Source organism: Passer montanus, unplaced genomic scaffold (assembly GCF_014805655.1).
Source record: "Passer montanus isolate IOZ18808 unplaced genomic scaffold, ASM1480565v1 scaffold25, whole genome shotgun sequence".
Lineage (NCBI taxonomy): Eukaryota > Metazoa > Chordata > Aves > Passeriformes > Passeridae > Passer > Passer montanus.
In genome coordinates, this window is record NW_024367149.1 from 3,257,236 (window position 1) to 3,277,718 (window position 20,483).

Sequence of the window (20,483 nt, forward strand, 5' to 3'; positions counted from 1 at the left end):
AGTTACCTGCACTCCTGTGTCTCCAGTTTTCTCTTTAGTTTGAAAGAACCAGGTTGCCTCTGATCCACCCCTGTAACCAGTGGTGGAGTGTTCCCTCTATTTAGGTGTCAAGAGATTTGCCAAGCCCATTATTAAGATGAGGTCTCCCACCATGTCCCCAGGGAGATTATCCCACAGCCTACCAGACCACATCGTTAGGAAAATGCTCCAGATAGCCAACCTAAATTGTGTTTAATTCAATCCCATTACTCCCAGCTGTACCACTTGGACCACCCTAAATATACCCATATTATGCTGCAGAAGGAGAAGGATGAGAGCTGGTTTAAGTTACGTTTGCCTATCATTTGTGGTAGCTGTTCTCCTGCCATCCTCCTTGCATGGGACTGGAATTCATTTTATGAAAGGAGGTCAGTGCACCACTGGCTCAAAGAGCTCTTGTACCCCAAGCTGCCTGGGCAGTGTGGCCAGGACTCACATGGTAGAGCAGGGAGCATAGAGCCAGTTCTGCAGCAAAGTCAGCTGTGGGATCTGCCTGGGGCTGTATAGGATGATTCAGGGATATTTCTACCTTTGATGAATCCTGGCTGATGTTCTGGAATAAGGGACTGCTATATTTTTATTTTTTTAATGTTTCTGGGAAGGTGTATGGAGTTTTGCTGAGGAGGTTTCTACTCCCAGAAACTGGAATGTGTAACTTCCAGACTAGGGTCAGCAGCCAGCAGCTACTGCTTATGTCTGCTGAAGGGTGATCAGCTTGCAAGAAAAGGTGGCTCCTACCCAAGAGAATTAGGTTTTTTCTTTACCCGGCCATGGAAGCTCAAATTTGAAGAAGGAAAAGTTACCAAACAGAAAAACACAGCCAAAGTCTTGATGAAGGGTGCAATATGGAAACAGACTTACAGGGCCACACCAAAAGCTTGGCACAAGATACAGGAAGTCTTGGGCAGGGGAAAGGAAGTCATGACATGATTTCACAGCGAAAAAGAGAAGACCCAGTCTACTATGGGATCAGTCAAGGTCAGAAGAGACATGCTGGGCTGGAAAGACTCCATGGTGCAGGAAGTAAGTCATGAACTTCACAGACAGATCCCAGACCACCAAGGCAAACCTGACCCCCAGCCCAAGGAAATTCTAGAATGGTTAGGAAACTGAGGCAGGAAAATGAATGGATTTACTATTTTTTCTTGCTCAGCATAATGGTGTATTTATAATCTACCTGAATATGTCTCTGCTAATGTCAATCATACATTTCTAAACAGTTTAACTAGAGACCCCCAGCCTCTAGTTAACCCAAGAAGTGGGTTTAAACTTTGGGGAGGGGAGCAGTACATTCTCAAGAAGAGGCAAATGGTCCATGGGTACAGCTCTGTCACTCTCTCTGCAAATACATCTACAGACCCTAAAAAATATTCAGACAAGGATGACAAGGACAATCAAGAACAAAGACCAGTTTTTTTACTACAATCAACCAGACTAGGATTTGCACCCTGGATCATACTTCCAAAGTGGTTATGATCAAGGTCAAAGGGTGATATTTCTGTTTGGTATCATCTACTAAAGAAATCAAATATATTCCTGTTTCCTAAAATATAGGTTAAATCTATACTCCGTGTCCTCACAGTTCACACTGCAGGCTAACAACCAAACATGACCCAGTTCTTCTCTCCTGGTGTTTCATGCAGATGTGTAGATGCAGCCTTTAGGGACATGGTTTAATGGCAGACTTGGCAGCGTTAGGTTTATAGTCAGACTTGATAATATGAAAAGGACTTTTCCAACCTAAATGATTCTATGACAGCAGGCAATGAACCCCACAAAGGACACTGATTCAGACTGGTGTGATGTGCAAAGCTATGAGCAGACACAGCCACACAGAGACCAAGACCACAGTGAACTCACTATGTTACCTACAGCATCAGAGACTTGCAACTGCAAGATCAATCAAAAGTTTTATGAGTCCTTTGTACTTTTAGTTTCAATTTAAGGAAAATTTGTCATTGAAGCTGACAACAGGTTGTGCTATACTACATTAAGTTCAAACCCTGCTCTGTATCAAGACACTTAGAATTGGGAATCCACCCACAAAGACAAAGCAAGCAAATAAATCCTGATCTGACTAAATAACTTCACATGAAGCCTGCAAAGGAACTCACTTTTGTCCTCGGTCTACACACTGGAGCAAGGATCTGCCAAACCCCAACCATAAATATTCATTAAAAAGCCTCTGCTTGGGATGCAGTCACTGAAACAGCCATTTCCTGCCCATTATCTCTTAGGGCAGGAAATCAACAGTTCCACTCATGCGGTTACCACCGAGCCCTCACCACGAGCACTCCCACTGGATGGCTGAACTTTGTAGAAATGAGGGCCACGTAGCTGGATCCTTTCTGAAGCCTCAAAATAGTACTTCATGGCAGTAAAGCAGATCTGAACATAGCTGCCCTGGTACTTCATATTGAGCACAGCAGGTCCTAATAAGATGCTCCACCTCAAGTTTTTGCTTGGAGCAAAGTGAATGGGAGCACACTGGCACTGTGGATTAGGAGCATCTCCAGAAAGGATGTTTGTGTGTTCAATAGATTTTACTGCTTTGCCCCTGTCACTGACAAAGATTACTAATCAAAATAATGGCTCCTTCTGCTGAGGACAACCTCAGCTGATCTAATTGTGGTCTCTGGGAAAAGACTGTCTCAGCACCCAATCTTGTTCTTTATAAGAACAACAGAGCTTTGCTGCCAACTTCAGAGGAGAAAACCACTGAACTTATGCCAAGAAGCTGTACTTTCCATGAAAAAAAATCCTGATATTATAGGACACCCCACTGTAGAGCTGCCACAGTTTACCATCACTTCATGAAGAAACAGGAGTAAAATCTCAGGGAAAAAGTTCTGAAAATGATGACAAATGCACAGTAAATACAGCTTTTGTACTTACCTTTGGTTTCCAGCCTCTGATCACTTCCAATCAAACAGTCCTTGATGTCTGCACCCTTCTCTATCACAGCATTATGACAAATAACACTGCCCTGAAGACAGCACCTACAACATAAACACAAGCAAAGCAAGAAAATAATTTAAGTGACAGATACAAAACAAAGGTATCCACTGGAATATCTAATGACTCTGTGACATGATCCTGTAAGTAGGTTCAGTTCAGCTCCTTTCTCAAAAACTCCATTCTTCTCTTGATCCTCATACCCAGTTGCTGGAAAAATTTAAATGCCAGGTGTCAGATTGGCTTTGCAAAAAAGAGTTTTGCAGTTTTACCTCCTGTTAGAACAGCTTTCCTCTACATTTCCTCAACAGAATAAATACTTAACTGAATAAATAAAGACTTGGGACCTGGATCAAGTCTTGTATTTTCCACAGACAGTCTGGGTAACTGCAGGGGTGGCTTCTCTGTTCAGCTCCCCAGCTAAAAACAGGAGCAGCAGCACAGTCTTTCTCTGCAAATTTTGCTGAGCAGTTTTATGCATTCTAACTTGCCAGGCACTAAGAAAAGGTGGAGAGAAGGGGCAGATCAATAGCTCAGCTGGTTGGCTTTGTTCATGTTACATTCAAGCACCCAAACATAATTATTCTGCAGTACTAAACCAATGAAACCCACACTAGACCTACACTACTTGCCTTGGGTATCTTCACGTTCATGTTGCCTTTGACACCACTAGTCTGAAATACTACACAGGATGGAATTTTAGCAAAAGCCACCTTATTCCAAAATGTATTTGAATCTGTAATAATCAGCTGTCAAATCTGCCAATCCCACTGCCCAGATAGGAAAGGAGTTCAGAGTCCAACTGCTGGGTTTGTAACTCCTCTGCTGAGAGTTTCTGAGTTAGTGATTTCTCTGAGCCCCTTCTTCCATTAAGCTGGAACTTGTCAATCTTAACTAGTGTCTGTGATGTGTCCTGAAATGCTACTCCCTCAGCATGATGCGTCACGTTAAATAGCATTAAATGGAATTTCTTTCAAAGCCACAGAGAAGAAAATAGCTGTGAATCAAATTATTTCTTTCCTTATTTTCACATGTGCAAAGGTAGATAGGAGTCATGGAAGGACAGAAAACGCAGCTAAGATGTATCTAAAAATACTAACACCCATCAAAAGCAGCTGATTGGGAAGAGGGTATAAGTGAGATCTATAACCCTGGAGAGATGCAGGTAATCTACTCCCCCTAGACAACCCAATACTAATCCTACTGTGAACCACAGCATCTCATATTGCTTCCCAGTATTTCTGTCAATATTAATTACAGTAACTGTGAATATTATCAGTCCGACATCTCTGCCAAAACCAGAAGTTTTTGGCTTCAATGACCTTCTGCACAGTGAGTTGCACAGTTTAATGACCTGCAGCCATTCCCTACCTTGGTTATGGGCACCACCACTACTCCCTGCACTGGTGAAGCATGGCTGTGGTGAACCATCAAGCCGGCTCGTGGACAGAACTGTTAGCCTGGAGTCTGAATTAACAGAGGAATTTTGGTATCAGGTCAAAGCCCTGAGCCTCAATTCTGTATTGAATGGAGCACTAGTCAGCTGAGGTCCTCAGAAGTGTGAAACATCGATCCTCACTCCAGACCGCTGATCCCAAAATTAATTCATAGTATTTTCCTGCTCACACAACACTATTATCTAGAACAAAGAATTTATCATTAAACATACTACAATTCTGTTGCTTGTGTGAGTCAGAGCAGAAACCATCTGCCCCACAAAACCACCATTAATTCTGCAGGAGTAAAAGCAATAAAACTGGACCTCAGTTGCAGTGGTTCACAGTTACAACCCCCTGTGAACAGACTGTCCCCTCTGAACAATTATTCTTTTAACTCACTTAAACTCCCCCTCTGCTGACCTATAAGGAGGCAATGCGAGCAATTATTCTACAAGCAACCAGCTCAGGTTGCTTTGGCAAGGTTTTTACTAACATGTTAATAAGATAAAAAGCGGCAAAGATACACAGCAGACCCCTGCCTGTCTTTGCTCTCACACTGTCATGATCTGCTTCCTTTCCAATAGCCTCGTGTGCCCGCACAGCGGCTCAGGCCATCGTCCTGCGCAACAGCAGCTGCTGAGAGCAAGAGCAATTTGGCATTTATGCCAGGCTAGGGAAGGGATCACTGGAAGCAGGACTGCCCACTGCTGCCATCCTGACTTAGCTTTCAACAGAACTAGTGAAGGGAATGGGAGAAGTTACTCATTTCCCACTGAAATGGCTCCTATCCAAAACGTACACTCCAGCATACCTCCTCCTCCGTTGCTTTGAGCCAGTCAGATGAAAGCTTTCCCCTGCAAACTTTCAGGTTCCCACCATCTATCACCTCTCCTGAGCATGAGAGCAGCTGTGAGTGCACTACACCTCTCAGCTTTATCCCCATGCAGGAGGATATTCCCCCAAAGAGAGGGGATTTAAGCTGTCGGTCTGGAGCTCAGGCTGGAGAATACTGCATGTGTGTTCAGAGCCTACTTGAGCACTGGCTTTCAACTCCCCGAGAAAGAATAGCATTGTAACCAAGAAACTGCTGATGACATTAACATCAAAGATAATGGGGGTTCCTGCCAAACCATTTTTTGGGAGGGACAGGCCAGGGAACCAAGATGAACTTGTCTGTGCCAGGTGCTTGCAAATCAACCCTTCCCTGGTGCCAGGGTAAAACAAAACCCAAGAACTCCACCACCCCAGGAGTTTCTTAAAACTTATAAACCCAACCAACTGCAGAAGTTTTAAAGCCATACTCAATGCTCAGATTACCCCAATCACACAAACCAGCAGCAAATCCGGCTTTTATTGCTCAAGTGGAACAAAACTTCAAGAGATAAAAACACAATTTGTGGGTGTTCCCTTCACCCGCTGACAGATGTAACACAGCCATTTTGAAACCACTTGTAAATGCCTTTTTTCTTAAAAAAAAAAAAAAAGTTATAAAGCCTGCCAAGAGAAGTATTTTGTGTGTTTATTTAATTTTTACTATTTTTTTCAAGTTGAAGAGTAAGGAATAAACTTTTATTCTCTTACAGGGTAAATATCAGATCTCAGGGCACTGCTGTAGTCTCCTTGGCTAAACTGCCACCACAGTTCCTGCCTTCCATAACAATTAGGTGCTATTAGCCCTCAAAGGTGCTCTGACAGCACCCAGCTTCATCAGCTCTGGTGTGTGTGCGCATATGCACACATTGATGTACTGCTTTATAATGCAAACCATATTTATTTTTTCCCCTGAAAACGTAGTATATTTTTAAACTTTTCAGCACGGTGAAAACGGATATCTCCTGACCTTAAAATCCAAAGAGCATGTTCAAACCCACAAGAGGAACTAATTTGGGGCATTTGATTTACGGCTGAAATTTCAATTTGAATTTGTTTTAAGTGTAATCACAAACTGAAAGTCTGGCAGCTGGGTGTTTTTCAGAAAATAAATAAAAATATTCAGTGTACATCTGCATTCTAGAGAGAGCATTTTACAAGCCTAGTCCTGTAGTGGGAACAGATGTAGCTAAAGCATTAATTTGTTCTACAGGTACAACGTGTAAATGGGAGCATATGAGAGTGTGTGCCTACGTCTGTGTCTGTGTGTTTGCTACGTGCCTGCATCTGAGAGACAGAGCCCGACTTTGGGGTGGGTTTTTTTGAAAGTGAGAGAACAAGAGCAAAAGGAGTAGTGGCCAAGGAGGCATGGGGGGATTACAAGGATTTAGGTCTTTAAACTGCAGACCACCTAACAAGATCACTCTGAAATGCCACTAATTTCAGTTAAGGCCACAGACCTCCCTTCCTCTGCCCTCCCTCTCTCCCCCATTGTAAACAACTAATCCCAGCAGAAAACAACAGAGAGCAAAATGTACACACATTCTGCAACATTCCAGGTCCTTCTTTATCTTTTATTTATTTTTCTAAAAGGTCAGCGTATGTATGGAGGGAGGGGGGAGGGGAAGAAAGCCAAAAAAACCTCAAGTCCATCTCTTGTGTGGGCTTGAAGGAAGCGGGGAGAAAGCAAAGTCCAAGAGCACACAATATGGAGCTTTTATAGCACAGCAATTCCTGGACTTGGCTTACTTTCCCCTCCCTCTATTTGTGGCAAAGTCGCATAGCTTTAAACCAAAGGACAGGGTGGTCGATTACATCTGAAAGAAATGTAAAGAATTGGGAAAGAATTCCATCTCCTGTCGAAATTATAAATAAGGAAGTATTAATCCCAGAGACAGGCTGATTTATGCAGCCCTGGAACTGCTGACTTTCAGCCCGAGTATCGGTCTATAAATCAAACTCTTAAATCAAGTGTGTCAATCGCTGCAGCACTGTGATACTGAGGCAAAGCAAGGCACCCACCACTGAAAGCAGGAAGATTGCCAGGGGACTGAGGTGCCGTACCCTTCTTAATTTTCTGAAGTGTAAATCTGAGATCAAACATCCTTTGGGGGAACGGGAAATCAAAATACGCAGTGCTCAGCACACCGGGAGCAGGCAGCAGGAGTCCAAGACACAACCCCCTAATTACAGGCTACCCACTGATTATTTAGGACTCTGTGATTAAAGTGATGAACGCTCCTGGGAGAAAGGGGCTTAAGTAACTGAGGTCAAGACCTCAACTGCAGCTCTCGCCCTGGTTGTGCAAGCTTAGGAAGGTATGAATGTCACAGGTTTGCCTTACAGCAAATCTCCTGAAATGCCAATGGAAGCTATCCAGGCCTGGTACTTTAATCCAATTGTGCCAAAACCCCGACATAATCTCTGTTGGGCAGCAAAGCAAATGAGGTGTCTATAATGCAATGCTTAAAACTGTAGACTCACAAGAAAGAAAGCCTGGAGCACAAAGCCTAGGACAGCCTGTTGGTACCGCTCTGCCGTGCCAAGCAGTCGGGTCTCGTGCGCCTCCGGATGAGCTATGAGAGACTGACACGGGAGTTAAAAGCAAAGGGTGACATGCCTCAGCAGCTACTTTGCTGACTGAGGGGTAACAGATGTGAATTCCCCTGGGAGCAACATCCCCTTCTGCCCTGACCAAGGAGATAACAGCCACCACAGGCACCTTAACAACTCTAAGACGTGGCAAGGAGTCAGGGAGAGTTCTAAAACCTACCAGCAACCTCTGAAGGAATCCCCTGCCAGCTAGTGAGCTGGTGGCTGGGACTCATGATCACAGGGGTGAGGCACAAAGACCATGGAAAAAGCGGGGAGAGGCAAAACCATTATTAGGGAGCTTGGGAACCTGAAATATTGCCTTTGCCAACATGCTTTACACACCAACATATTTTTACACCAACACACTTTTACACACAAACACAAGAACTCTGGGCACTCTCACGTTATACATTCAAGTAAATACCAAAGCCTACAATAGATGCCAGCAGTACGTGCTATAATTTATAGATATATTTCAAAGCAAGCATTCGTAAGTGAATTTGGCCTTTGATCTCCTGTTTTTCCCCTTGGGGGTAACAAAATCATTCTACCCCTCTAAATTCTTCGCCCGTCTCTGAGGGTGTTTTCACTAAGGAACTTGTTTCATGTCTATTTTCTAGCCAAGCTCATCACTGTGGTATGGCTCCTTTACACTTCTTCCCCACACCCTAAACATTTTGCATTACATATTGCATATACTTGCCAGCACTCGTATTTTCCAGTGAAAGTTCAACTGACCTTAAAGGATTGCCTCAAACATACCTTAATGTGTTTTATTAAGTGAAACTTTGGGTGCGGGGGGAGGTCGCCAGGAAGGTCATGCCTCACCTCCGAAACTTCAGTCACATCCAGCTGATCTTGGAACAAACAAATTGGTGGCCTTTTATGTAGCTGCAAGCTCAGGGCTGCACACTTCAGCAAAAGTATGCTGCAAGGAGTTTACACTGGGAAACCCCACACACAGGAAAAGGGACCACCCTCTGGATTTCTCTTTTGCAGAGTGGGAGGTGTAGGCCAGGTCCTACACGATTTTACAGACACTTCACCAATGGCCAGGAAAAGCAACTTGTGTCTGTGTGAAGGAAACAAAGCAGGAAAATTACATGTTCACTACCACCCCCAGGATTGCCTCACTTTCCCACCAACTCACACAGAATGAACCAAGTAACAGGCACAATAAAAGGACACCTTCTCTGGGATTTTTGCAGCACAGTTCTGGGTTGAGAGCTATGGCTCTTCATAAGACATTATTGGCTAAATCAGTTTCCATATCATGTGAGCTAGGTTGACATGGAAAAGGTTTTTGTCACCCTTAGAATGTCACCCTTAGAACTGAACCTGGCTTCTTAGATCCAAGCTGAACTTGTTCAACCCTTGTCTCCTCAGGAACTTAAGAGGCACAATGTGACAATTTCTTCATCTTCCATACCCAGGTGGGAGAAGACTTTAAAGAGCATCAGAGACATTCACACCCAGATTTCCACCAAAATCCAACAGCAATCATCTCTTTGAAAAATCTCCATACTCTTCGATTAGACCCATGTGGTTAGCAGGAGACAGAAGCTTATTTACAGCTCTGAAGTCAGACATAACCCTGTCCCCCTGAAGAAGCAAATCAGCAGAATGAGAGGAGATATTTCAAAATGCCACTTTTCAGGGCTCATCTCTGCTTTAAGTTCAACATTTGATGTACAAGATGTTTGGAAAACTGGGACGAGTTCCCTGCACTATCAGGGAAACATCTGTATCTGAGATTAAAGAACAGGTGATTTATTTAAGACAGATTGATGTACCAGGAAGCTGGCCAGAAGAAAATTTTTTTTGAGGAGCTGTTAGTAATAATGTTTCAGACACTCACAAGATAACAGGTATTATATGAGAAATTTCCTCAATACATTAGATACAGTAGAATCTTCAGTTGAAAGTAATTGAAAACCAGTTCTGCAAGTAGCTCCAGTACTTCCTACTTACTAGTTTCCTACTTTGCACTTTCTTCCTCAATTTATCTTCCTGAAAGGAAACTCTGCTGGCCAGAGGTTGTGTCTATTCAGTATCTTACATAGCATGTGCAGTGAATTAAATAGTAGAATGAAAATTGTAATTCCTGACCAAAATGTACACAGTTTAAAACCAAGAGGTGTGACAGAAAGGACAGAACTGCTATATAATCAAGAGAAATAAGACCCCTTTTTACAGGCAGGGATTACAATACATATAGTTTATGAATTATATGTTATAGTTGAATGAATTTAAATTTTATCCATATCCATTATACAGTTTATCTGTATATTTAAGATGAGCATGTGCTTTTTCTGAATGAAGCTCTCACTTTTCATCTATTTTCTGCGATATCTATTCTAAACTTCTCCTTCTTTCTAGGGAAGCAGGGAGCCAATTGGCAGTGTGAGATAAAAGTGTCCAGGAGACAAGAGCCATCTTAAAAAATGGTTCAAGATGCAAAATGCTTGGGAATCTCAGCATAAGTGGATCTTTATTTTCAGCTTTGCAAGTGATGGTGCTGGAAACAACTTCACCTCTTAATTCCTTTTCATGAGGTTATGTACTGTAAAATATGTTGCCTTGGCAATAGGATCATTCCTTTGTACTGCCACTGTCCAAGAGGACAAAGACTACTTATGCACTGAACCCCTACAAAGACTCAATTCCACCCTGGTTTTAATTAGAACTTGCTTCAAACCACTGACTGTTTCTATGTCAGGTGCTGATTTGGCACTATTGAGGAAACAACCAATAAACTTCACAATCAATCTGCAGTTAGTAGTCAATCCAGCTCGCCTTGCTTGTTGTTTTCTTCCTTTGTACGTTTTCTCATACAAAGTAGCAATAAATTGAAGACATGTGGTAAACTAGAGTAGCCTTAACCAGTCACATGTGGTCTCTCTCCAGTCCCTTCACTGAGCAGAATTACAACATCTGTCCATCTACTTTCATACAGGTAGCCAGAACACCTTTAACAAAATCCAGTGCATAACTTACTGTCTTCACATGACTGAAGAAGGACAATGCCAGTTTTGGCTGATAAAACATTTTCGGTGCCAGTTCTTTCTTCACATATCTGGGTACTTTAGCCCTTCATACTAATTATTATTCCAGCCTATTCCTTCTGCCCAGGGAGTCAGAACCCCAAGGTTTACCACATCTTCCTGTGGGACTCTTCTAACTTTCCCTCTGTCCTCAACACTCACATCACCTCCCTGCAGTTTGTAACTGGAAGCCTTTGATGCCACCTCCCTTGCATTCCAAGTTTCCTGATGCTGCAGCACTTTGCAATTTGCTGGCATCACAGTGCAGTCTGACCCAAAACATATCTGTCTTTTTAACCCCTTCCCTTTCCAAAAGGTGACCTTAGCTGTGTGCCACATGGGGAACTTCAGCAGTTCAGTTCTTTAGGGTAGAATGTTTGTATGTGGTTCCAACAACATGCTGCAAACTTTACAAGCAAAGATATAAGGCTATTGTTCAGTAATTCCTACCCCTGCACAAACTCAGTAACCTCAGTCACACTTGCAGCCCTACTCATACAGTTCCTGAACAAAATGCCCACTGCATCAAGGCTAACTGGCAACTATCTGCTGCAAACTCCTTTCTGGAGGGAACTCTCTCCTCTTCCCATTGCTAATCCTGGTTTGGGATACAGTTTTTCTGGTAAAATTACAGGTGAGACAGGTTTAGCTTCCTTGGTTTCTTTGTGAAGATCTGGTACTTTTTGCTGTGGAGGTGAAATCTAGAAGCAAATCTTGTGCCATTTGCTCTCTCTGATAATCAGAGCAGCCTACTTATGATCTCCATAAAAACATCCTTTGAAGCAGAATGCTTTCCTGTATTTCCACAAAAAAAGAAAAGCAGCAAAATACTTCATTTCAGACTATATCTACCACAGAGTCCTTATGGTACTGACTACCACCATGTCAACAGGACCTTTTCAAAGCGTGGCTTACAGCAGACTCAGTATTTATCTGAGCTTTTCACTCTTGCCTTCTCAACTAACCTCTAAGTAGTCCAAAGACCAGATTTTTTTCCCTACTAAACAGTCCCTTCCCCTGAATCTTTACCAGGGAAACATTAATTTTCCAAAACCAAGGAAAAAGGATATAATGTGCACATAAAATGGCCAAGCTCCTTCCTGTAAGTGTATACACTGGGATCGTTTTACTAACAAACAAGAGATTTCGAAATATTTATCAGGGGATGGAATAAAGGATTCAACATGTTTTTCCTGTTAATATTATTTGTAATGCTCAGAACACTTCAGCACAAGGTCCTGTATGACCAGAGCAATTAAATGTTCCTGCTGCCAGAAGGTAGCAAACTATGTAAAACAACAAGACTGGTAAAAATAAGGCCAGTGTTTGATAGAAACCAACAAACCAACTGCTAAAACAAAAGCCAGAACAAGAACCTGAAACTAAATTAATCCATCCATATCTAGGTCTCATTTCAAAACAGCTAACTGTGCCTAAGCCTACCAAATGAAACAACATTATAGAACCATAGAATAATGTGGGGTGGAAGGGACCTTTAAAGGCTATGTAGTCCACGCTCCCTTAAATGAGCAGGGACATCTTCAGTTAGACCAGGTTGATCAGGACCCCATTCAGCCTGGCCTTGAACATTTCCAGGGATGGGGCAGTCCCAGCTTCTCTGGGCAACTTGTGCCAATGCCTCAAAACCCTTACAGTAAGCAATTTCTTCCTTATATCTAGTGTAACTCTATCTTTTAGTTTAAAGCCATTAGCCCTTCAGGCTGGGCTGAAGTTTGTAACCATCAATCTTATAAGCCCCCTTTAAGTTCTGAGAGGCCACAATGAGGTGTCCCTGCAGCCTTCTCTTCTGACCAACCCCAACTCTTTCAGTCTTCACAGCAGAAGTGCTCCAGCCCTCTGATCAGTATTATGTCTGATCATGTGTATTATGGTCCATAAAGTTGAGAGGTGTGGGAAGAGACACTGACAGTGAAGAATGAGGCAAAAAAAGTGGTTGAGTACTTCAGCCTTCTCCTCATCTGCTCCAGCCTGCCAGTCATGCTTATCAGGAGGTTAAACCTACCAGGCATTACTTTTCATTTGCAAATGGCACAATCCCCTGGGCAACCAAACTCAGTCAGGCCTGTGGGTGTTACATGCTGTCCCTTTGCAAGAGAGCTACAATGAGGGGACTCCTGCACCAAAGATGCAGCAATCCAGGGACCCTCTTGTGCTCTTCTACCCCTGAGGAAAACAGAGCAAAGAGAAGGGACAGTCCTGAGCCACGACAGGGACTAAGGACACACACAGCTACTGCAGGAACATCCACACAGACAAAGCTTTCAAGCAACCTGTGATTTTAGCTTGATTAGTAGATTTTCTGCAACTATGTAACTCAGTGCAGTCATTTGTCACTGAGCTCTAGGGAGCCATCCAGAGGGAAAAAAAGAAGTGTTTTGCCACTGCAGCCTGTCACCTGGGCAGCCAGCATCTCTCAGCACTTGTGCTGTTGTATAAATTACATCCCTCCCAGCTTGGTCAAGTATGTCCATCATTCAGCACATATGTAATCTTTGCTATTTTATTGTCTCATTGATGGAAGAATTAGCTGCACAGTGGGAAACACGTTAAGAAAGGACTACCAATTATTTTGCCCTGCTACTAACTTCTTTAATCCCCTGTAATCTCTTCTAAGGGGGATTCATATCTACTCAAATCACTTCACAGGAGACATATATAATGTAACAGAAGCCCTACACACCAAAGCAAACAAACCCAGCTTCTGGTACTCCAGAGTATCAAACGCACCAGCCATTGCTGGAGGACAGATCATAATTTGCAAACAGTATGCAATGGACTGTCCAAACTAACCCCAGTTACTTGATCCATTCACTTGGGAAAGTTATCATCACCTAGGCCATGACCTCTGTTCCTCCAATAATGAGGCAACCACTGCCTAATAAGAGATACCTGGTTTTGTTCTAAGCACTTTGTGGTGTTCCCACCTACACAGCAAGAACTTAATTATTTCATAAGCTGGTATTAAATACCAGCTGTGAGGCTATTCAAAAGCTTTTTTTCTGATTTGGAGATATAATTTGTGATCTTGATCCTGCAGCAATTATGGCACAGGATCCTCAATCACATTATAGGACAACTACCAAGAGATAAACATTTTTAATTTTGTTTTTGATGAGTTTTGTTTGTTTGCTTGTTTTGCTTTTTCTATATTAATATAGTGAACTGAAGCTGCTGATCACTTTTTTAACTGAGATGGGAAAAGAAAAAAAGAAAGATTCAACCCAGAGAAGCTAGAGGTCATGGAAGAGGCAAGGGAAATACCAAGGCAGTGCCATGTAGCTCTTGATAAATGAACTTATAATACAGAGCAACTTTTGCATTTGGTTGTTACCAGTATCCCAACTTTAAAAGAAAAAAATTATATGATCTTTTTTTCTTCTGAGTTATTGATACACCTTTGTCCTTTCTATAATGAGTGTCCTACTGCAGTCTTCTCAGCTCTTCCTTCAAGCTGGTGTTACTGCAATGAACACTCCTGAGAATGGCCTTCAGTTACCACTCACATTTGACTTGGGTATTATTATAGTAGACCATTAGTCTGGTTGAGCTGCTCATATCAGCATAAAAATGTATATTCTTTAAATGACACAGTTTTTGTCACTTCTCAATGCAATTTCAGAAGTTTCTAATATACAATACCTTAGTTGGCAAAACTGCCTTACTTGTAGGACATCTGCTGTGCAATATAAAAAATGAATTAGATCTGTCAAGGCACTTTATTATGCTCTTTTTGACCCGTATCAGCTAACACATACTGACTTGCCAATTAAAGATGAAGACATTTTCTGAAGTTGTGATTAGATAAAGCCTGAGCTGTTTTAGAGACACCTGGGAGAAGAGGTGTTTATAAGGAGTTGTCCACTGTGGACAGTTTAAAGCAAAACCACATATAATTTATCCACCTGTTGCAAATGGATCCATCAACACGAGTAAGAATGATTAGCATTTTAACAAAAATCCATCAGATTTAACCAAAGTAATGAAAGAGATTCAAAATACATTAAAAATACATAGAAATCCTTCACTGGAAGCAAGGCTTCTTTCAACAAAACTCAGCAGCTAGAGTATTTCTGTTTCTCACTACCTGTGCATGCATGACTTCATGTCCCTCTAATCTTAAGACTTACCATGATGCAACAACAAATAATTTATCAGCTCAGTATCTGTGCAGATCTACATAATATTAATTACAGTATGCTTTGCAATAAAGATCCAGGGTCTGTAGTCTTAATTCTGGCTGGAGAGGAATAATTACAAATTTGACTCCAGTGCATCAGAGGGCAGTAACCACAGAGCAGCTAAAGGGGGTAAAGCCCCTGGGACTGTGAGGTTTTTCCCTCTTTGGTGGCTATATTGTTTTCACCAAGAGTGACTGGGGATCGCATTGTTTTCTAGAATTCACAAAAATGTCACCCCAAAAGTCAGTTTTTCTCTCTTAAAAATAACATATCACCATTACGATGCTTGTGGAGTTTTGTGAAATGCTTAACATAACAGCTCTGGGATCGATTTAGGATTTAGAGCACTACTAAATGCCAATGCAGACAAACACAAGATGATTTGGGACTCTTCATAAAAATAGTGCTATTTATACACTTAGCTGCCTCTGCGATTTAATGGTAGAGTTGCTGACCTCATATGCAATACCATACCATTATGATTGTGGCATCAATTCATTAATCAAAATGACAGAGGGTCTCATGATCAAATGAGAGAGGTTCCTCTACTTTTTATGACAGTAGTGCTTGTGATACAGCCATACTGGATCCATCTGTGATTGAACTGGAAACCAGCTATTTTCTATACTCAATGGAATTCTGATTTATGATGTGCTTGAAATTACAGTGGATTTCTATTAAAGACAAACACTTTGTGGTAAGGTACCATACTTACCTGTAATTTAGTTATGTAACAGTAGTATCCTCCATAGACCCCACATCCTTTGGGGTTTTATGTTTTTCAGATATGCAACTTTCAGAGCCAACTTGGCATTTTTTAAGAGTTTGGCCTTTTTCCTGAGGCCCTAAGCAAACCTCAAGCCATGAAGGAGCAGAGAATTTATACAGGTCTGCACAGACTCAATCAGCAGTTTCCTTTCCACTGACATCCACAGGAAGCCAGCATGTATGGAAAGATGGGGGCATGCAGACATCAACAATTACAGACAGGCCACTTTTCCCACATTTGGAAATGTATAGCTCAAGGCTAACTATTTAGTCAGTGTCTTTAGTGCATGAGAAACCTCTACTGGTTGGCAGATTTTCTCTTTGAAAAGTTTATTAATTTATTCTATTACTCAGCATAGGCAATGGTAAAGTAAAGGCTGCAGGATGAGAAAAAAAGGGCCAAAGAAAATGACATTTTAGGTGAAGCTGTGATGTTCAAATGTGAGAAGAATATTTCTAGCTGGCAAGCATACCACTTTAAAATATGCTTTGTACCTCAAATATTTTAGGGATACTCACTGATCCAGCCACTAAAATAACACTTGGAAGAATGACACACAAGCTCATACAGACTCATACACCCACCTAACTTACTTACACATTCTGAAGATTAGAGGGTCTACTGTAAAAAGAAGACATTTATGTTCCAAGATTCTTGTTAGTTCATTTCACTTGTACACTTCTGAACTGCTTATAGAGACTTATTTATAACTTAGTCTTTGGAAACACACCCCCGGTATCATCTCTTCTGGCTGAGGATTCTTTACAGGACAAAAATTACTGACTCAGGATCTATCTAGGAAAAGAAACTGCAAATTTACGGAACTAAGGTAAAAAAAGGTGACCTACCCTTCCTCAATTGTAACAGAATTCATGATGATACAGTTTGTTATCTTAACTTTGTCTTTTATGGTACACATGCTGCCGATGATGGAGTGTTTGATGGATGTCTTCTCTCCAATTTGTGTGGATGACCCAATGATACTGTCTGATCCAACCTAGGGAAGAAAAGAACTGAAACTAGCAGAAGTACATGGAGCTCTTTGATATATGTTCTCCATACACCTCTCCCAAAACACGTCTCAAGCACTCATCTATAAAGTTTACTCTGCTCTACCCCGAGGGATCCTTGGCAGAGGAAAGACCTGAAAATTTAGGGCCCACCCCATAGGCAGACAGACAGTCTTCCCAAGGTCTGTTAGCTTGGTAAAACTCCTAAAAAAATCCAGTGGATCTGGCTCTGTAGGCTTCATGCAGAAAGGTAAGCACAGTAGGCACGTTCCTGCTGGTACTCACTGGTTTCACTCAGGTTTGCCCTGTGAGACCTGTTAAAGGGAGCCTTGAAGCTGGCATTCAACCAAAACACGTTAGCAAGAAGCAAAGCTAAAATACTGATCCTTTCTGGGTTTGGTGTCCTTAGGGAGGCAAACTGCTCAGCTACCAGGAACTGTCATTAGGGAACAAGAGGCTGCAGTGTCTGACTTGGGAGTAAGATAGACGTTTTACCAAACATTTCAAAAGAGGGAGACTGAAAGGCTGGAATCCATGGGTGAGCCTACAGAACATTCTGGGCTGCATCACCTATGTTCCACCATTCCACTCTTCAAAACTTGGCTTCACTTCCAACAATGGACTGAATTTTAGCAAGCAGTTCTTCAAACAAATGATTACACACTACTGAAGGAACAGAGATGGGAAAAAGCAACACTTACCATGCCTCTATCAGTGATCTGTGCAGACCCATGAACCAATGACTCTTCCAGACCCAGATTAAGCAATAATTTGGGAACCTACATGAAAAAAAACCACATCACAAATTAACATGGTAATGCTGTACCCACAAGTTACATAAACAACTCAAAGATGGCTTTGGTTTCCATTGCACAAGTGTATTTGCCATAAACATTTTAACTTATGGGAAAAGGTAGGTCACTGCATTTCAAATGTCCACCAGCTATGTGTCATTTATCATCTCTCACTTTTGTAAAGGAGACAGGTACACTGCTACCACAGTGCACTACATGTCTCCTTTCAACTCAGCCTCCCTGTCTGTGGAGAAGCAGTGGATCAGCAGCAGTGAGCAGGCTGCCTCCAGCTGAGCACAGTAACATCCTGTATGTTACCACAATGTCCAGCATATGCCACTCCTAATGCAGCTCAGCCTGTTTTACACTGTCTAGTAAAGCAAGGGAGGGAAGCAAGTAATGACAAATATAAACCAGAAAACTGGCATAAAAAGATGACTGTGTACAGCCCACTCCATAAGATAGTATTTTGAGGCATGGGCAACAAAATTGTATTTCAGATGTTAAAGTAGAAAGAAACTAAAGTTGATCAAGTGGCTATTCCAGATGATGGAAAGCTGCACAAGAAAAGGCTCTCAACAGGGAGAAGGCAGGTGTTAGATAAGCAGACAGACAGCAGTGGTAATAAAGAGAGACACAGCCTATGAGGTAGCCAAGAATAAATCCATGGAGAGCAATTCTGAACTGGCTCCTGAAAGGAAGAGGAGCTAGCATTGTAGGAGCATGGGTTATCACTCCATCATTCCTCCTTTTGTGGGTGAAAGAGCAGCCTGAGGCATTCTGCATCTCCTGGCATCAGGCTGAAGCCAAGGTCCCACAGCACAGAAGAAGTGATGACAGCAGGGACAGGGATGTCAGGGGAGGTGGGAGCCTTGCAGCAATGCACAGACAGTGCTACACAGTTACTGCCAGGGGTGATGCTCTGTATGATGCCTCTTGGTAGGACAGAGATGGCAGTCAAGGAACACAGGAGACAGGGATGTGTGAGGGCTAAGAGGTCTGTGTCACAGCAAATTGCATGGCTGAATGAGAGGCAGCATGTGCTGGGGTTGGTGTGGAGCTCTGCACATGCTGCTTGGCCAGCCAGGATGTGGGCACTCACTGTCCATCTGGGAGGTCATCTGGAGTCTCAGCACAGTGATGTGCAACTGAATTTGCCTCAAGGAAGGAAGGAGCACTCACTAAGTCTTCCCTTTTTTTACCCAAGCACCTATTTTTACAAAACTCTTAGAAAACCTTATCTCCAAGATCTCTATTGCTCTGTTAAATTTGGCTGAATGTTGTCAGCAATTTCCATAGCTGCTATTAAGGAACTGCTACACAGTACAATTGTGTAAAATTATTTCCTTAGAAAGCTGGGATAACAAGAGCTCATGGCTAAGGAGTGAACCTCAAAAAGCAAATCCCACAGATCTGAAGAAGATGGGATCACATGAGCTCACATTTCTGAGCTATCATTTCAATTTTCTTGTTGGCCCCAGTAGACATTTTCACATCTGTAGCTCTTTATATCCTGAAGTTGGCCCTTCCCACTACACTTGGATTTTGTTTATTTTTTAAAAAGCAAGAGTAGATTAGATCCCTCAGTCCAAGGTGCAGGCACTACAGAAAACCACCAGGTTACCAGAACACCACAAACTAGGCAAATCCACCTGGATGATGCTGGCTGGGTGAAGAGATGTCCTGACATGTCACCTGACACAAAGATCCAGGAGAGGAACACACACTAAAGCATACCTACAGCAGAGGTTGGAAAGATTCCTGCTATCCAGTATTGATCTGCAGGAAGGGGAAAAAAAAGAAGAAAGGCTCTTGACCTCCTCAGTGGAAAGGTGGTGGGGTGAAATAAATAAAGGATTTTACTGGCCAGACCAAAGGCCTTATTAGAATCAGTCAGTGGTAGTGCAGCCTGAGGGGTAACCCACGAAAGCTACAAGCTCAAGCATTTTGCTCTGAAAAGAAAGGTTACACTGGGGGCAGGAGTCAGAGGGAGTGCCTGGGTCAAGGGAAGGTTTAAGATGTGTTTGGATTTAATTCATCTTACAAAGAAACTATTTCCTGCTATTGAAGATAACTCCCTCCTGAACCCACCTGCCCACACACAGGCTGCAGGCATCCAGAAACCCAGCTGGAAGTGAAATGATGTGAGCAGTGTTTCCTCACCAGAAGGGCAATGGGTTAGGATGCCATTCCTTCCCACAGCTACTGGACTGGACTGCTACTGCTATGTCAGTCTGTCCTTTGGGACCTCAAAGTTATAGGTCCCGACTTTGCAGCAAGGGGATCAGAATCTGGTCTGTGAAGGCCAAGATAAGAGCAAACTAAACACCCAAAATCTTCCTTAGAGACCAACAAAACAGGTATCTCTGCCCCCCGTCATCAAATTAAATGTGCATCTTTTATGAGGATTAGCAAGAGAAACAAAATGTAGTGGCACTGAAAAAAGGAACTACTTTCTCACAACTCCTCATTAAGCTCCATTTTATGTTTTACCTCTACATAGTTTCCTTAGAAATTTTACCATCCTGGAAAAGTTCAAAATTCAAAGAAAATCCTTTCCAACGTTGAAGGCCCCAATGTGACTTCAAAACACTAATTCTTTGTACCACCCAGGAGCAAACATACTTCCTGAACTAACCAAAATGTAGAATATTTAGGTTAAAAAAAAACCCAACCAAAAACAAAAAACCAACACAAAAAATCCCACATGGAGTCTGACTGGCTTAACTCAATAACTTTTTACTGAAGTGGCTGCTGCCAAATGTACAC

At 42.3% G+C, this 20,483-nt stretch overlaps 1 protein-coding gene across 1 annotated transcript in view; it reads right to left on the reverse strand.

Moving 5' to 3' along the window:
• EIF2B3 (eukaryotic translation initiation factor 2B subunit gamma) overlaps positions 1–20,483 on the reverse strand; it is a 99,105-nt gene that overhangs the window by 7,708 nt on the left and 70,914 nt on the right. The window contains exons 8-10 of the mRNA XM_039711686.1: positions 17,622–17,699; positions 16,759–16,907; positions 2,935–3,038 (exon numbers count right to left, since the gene is read on the reverse strand). Coding sequence (XP_039567620.1) covers positions 2,935–3,038; positions 16,759–16,907; positions 17,622–17,699 — 331 coding nt within the window. The remainder of the gene's footprint in view (positions 1–2,934; positions 3,039–16,758; positions 16,908–17,621; positions 17,700–20,483) is intronic.